We start from the raw sequence: 3367 nt of genomic DNA, 5'->3' as shown, positions 1-3367 counted from the left end.
TTGAAGATGACTCTTAATCTTTCCTCACATATATATCTTTCCTCACATCACATACATAGAGAGGGCAAGAATCATTTATCTTCGTACAGCATATGTCTTTCAAAGTCCTTGATGTATTACACTTCTGTAGCAATTGTAAGCCATTCTTTGCATACAGATGTCATCCAGACCTTAAGTAGATGTGTGACTCTTTCCTAGCTTTTTTTTAATACTTAATGAATCCTGCAAGTCATCTGTAGACATAAACATGACTTTCTGCTCTGAAGTTTCCAAAAGGTCAGTTCTGTGAATACTTCTGAGTGTACTGAAATCAGAGCAACACTTGGTAGCATTGTCTTTAGGACTATAGCCTGAGTCAGAAGAATTTGGTAAAAGTGAGGAGGAAGCAGTAAGGGCATCGATGCTGAAGATTATTGATATCATGCAGGTTTTTCTTTACTTTTTTGTGATGGACATCATTCTTCCTAACTTGGTCATGGTAACTGTGGAGTACTTAATGCTTGACGTCTACTGAAAATGGATGTTATGCCTAAATACTGTTTTCTTATGTGATTAATTCTCTTGGAAGGGATGGAATTGTCTAGATTAGTAGCTATAAACTCTTAAGAGAGTGAGCTAGATAATCAGCACAATCAACTTTTCTTCCCATCTTTGACTTGCAGTTTGCAGGTTTTGATTTTAATCTGTATGGCCTTAGGAAAAGAGAGGCAGGCATGTATTCTAGGATTTTAAGATCTAGATGTAGAGAATGAACTAGAAGACAGATCTTCACATAGCAGCTGCAACAGGAAAAATGATGTAATGATATGGGAACAAAGCTGCTAAAATAGTAGATTGTGCCTTCGTTTCACACCTGGCGGTGCGACTTTGAACTGGAAGTCTGTTAATAAACAGGTCTGTCCTTACCTAGTCCATGGTAAAAAAGGCGATACCCTAATAGCCACACCTGCATGATGGAGAAGCCTTCTATCATCTGCGTCATTTTGGATAGAACTATGAAGACAACACTCCTCTGGTGTATCTTTTGTCAGACAAGAGAGTATTTTCCAAAAGGTTCCAGACATGAGAGACAAAGTTGGTGTTGTCATATCATGCAGGCTCTTGAGAGGTGGTGGGTTATGATCTGCTGTATAACTGATCAAAGAGCAGATTCAGTTTGTTATCCAAAGCCTTCATTTACACATAATTGCTGCAGGGACCATAAATGTGAGGACAGGTATATTGTTTGTTCTGGTTTAGCATGGTCCACGGGAGGGCTGTTTTCAAGCTCTTTTTCACAAACTGGGCTAACTGATGCTCCTGAAATAGTAAGCTTTTAGAGAATGAAATTTATCACATGGACAAACATTGCCTGGAAGTTTCCATGCTACATAGCAGTGGGGTAGCACAGCAATGTGTAGTGCCTGCCTGGTGTTACTATTGAATTGTAGCCTGCTGTATCTCAGCTGAGAAATGACTGTTGGGATTAAAGGTGCGCTGGACAAAAAGTACTTCTGAACTCATGAGGTCACTTTTGAGGAGCATGCTGATGAGAGTGTTAGAAGCACTGAATGAATGTTTGAGAGGATGCCTTTTTCATTTTCTCTGTCTTAGCGTATGGTAAATTTGCATGAGCAAGTTGTGGATGAAGAGCTTACTTCTACAGAGGGGAGGAAGACACCTTTTCTTTACATGCTGTCCAGTTATAAAGCCAAGAATTACAGGGCAAAAAGTCAAAGTGAAGTTTTAAGTACAGAAATTTTACAGACATCTGCAAAGTGTCTTACGAAACCATGTAACTAAGTAGAGGCCTGTAGTCTAAAAATGCACTCTTCTTGCAATCAGTAGAGTATCAGCAAGATTTTAAAATGTTGCAGTATTTATTTGGGAAATGTGAGTTATTAGCTACTAAATATGCCAGGTACTTCAATGCCCAATTGATTCTTGGGAAAGCCATTGTGTGCGGTGCTTTCCCAATCACATTATGTGTTTTCACTTTGCGTTTGTGAAGACCATTAGGAGGTGTTTCATGGTTTCTTCTGTAACTTCTTGCTTATGTGAACTTTTACCAGGTGTTAAAAATAACATGTTTTAAGTCTCATATTGCACTGCCTCTTCCAAAGGTGTTCATAGGCTTGAGGTGTTTTGGCTTTTGGGTCTTTTTTTTCCTCTCTGTTTAGGCTTTGGGATTCCCACCTGAAGTATCCTAAGAAATGCAAAATGAATCTGGATTTCAAAAGATAACATTTTACTAGTTTGTGATCAGGAATAAGTAAAAATGTCTTTGCTGTCTTTCTACCTCTGAAAGCAGGTGAAACAACCCATCTTCCGCCTGTGAATGGCTCAGTTCAAGCAAAAAAGAAAATTACAAAGCATTGCTTTCTTTGTGGCAAGAAAACTGGATTGGCAACCAGCTATGAGTGCAGGTAGGCTGAGCATATAATCAGCTATTGTTTAAAATTGATAGCTGGGTTAACCAAAAGATTTTCTATGCTGCATGGTATTACTTAAGCTTAGCAAATCAAAAGAGAACCTTCAAAAAAGTTGCAGTTCTCAGTCCAGCAAAACTCCGGGAACTAAAATTCAGGAAAGCTGTACATGTTCTGCTGTTGAGGTATATGTTCTTCCAGGAAAATCAAGAAATGCAAGATATCAGGGAATAAAGAACATCATTCAAAAAAAAAAAAAAAAGACATTTTATACTAGCGTGGGGAGAAAGTGCTACAGATATATGTCCTGCAGAGTTTCTCAACAGTAATTATATCATTAACAACTTGAGGAAAAAAATGGTTTTGTTACAATTTTTCAGAAAATCTCCCTCAGATATGGCTCTGTTAGAGCATTTCTGCACAGTTTGTGAATTTATACAAATTTGTGTTTAAGAACTTTTTTATTTTTACATGTGTTCTATTCTTGTGAGACTTCAGTCACCTTTGAGCATCTTAAGCACCTCAAAACCAGAATGCCAGAGTGCTGGTCCCCCAGATCGTGACTTGCAGACAACATAATGAGAACTGGTGCTTGGTGGTTGTGGTGGTTTAACCCAAGCCAGCAATCAAGTACCACACAGCCACTTACTCACCTCTCCCCTCCTCCAGTGGAGGAGGAGAACCAGAGGAAAAGACAAGGAAGCTTGTGGATTGAGATAAGAACAATTTAGTAATTGAATATAAATGAATATTATAGTGAGACTAGTAATATTAACAATACTAATAATACCAACAATAATAGGTAATGAAAATAATGGAAAATAAAACATATGATACAATTGCTCACCACCTGCTGACCAGTATTCAGCCAGGTCCCAGGTAACGAGAGTCAGAGCCAGAGAGCCTGAGAGAGAGATCACACCGGAGTCCGCGCAAGCCTGAGAGAGAGATTACTACCG

General features: G+C 38.7%; 1 protein-coding gene across 1 annotated transcript in view; it reads left to right on the top strand.

Annotated features, from left to right (window-relative positions):
• ZFAND4 (zinc finger, AN1-type domain 4) overlaps window positions 1–3367 on the top strand; it is a 20673-nt gene that overhangs the window by 14666 nt on the left and 2640 nt on the right. Inside the window, 1 exon segment of the mRNA XM_010154569.1 lies at window positions 2252–2405. Within this exon segment, the coding sequence (XP_010152871.1) occupies window positions 2252–2405 (154 nt within the window).

This window comes from Eurypyga helias, unplaced genomic scaffold (assembly GCF_000690775.1).
Source record: "Eurypyga helias isolate BGI_N326 unplaced genomic scaffold, ASM69077v1 scaffold32976, whole genome shotgun sequence".
Taxonomy (NCBI): Eukaryota; Metazoa; Chordata; class Aves; order Eurypygiformes; family Eurypygidae; genus Eurypyga; species Eurypyga helias.
The sequence above is the reverse complement of the archived record's forward strand: the minus strand, read 5'-3'. Positions and strand labels throughout refer to the sequence as shown.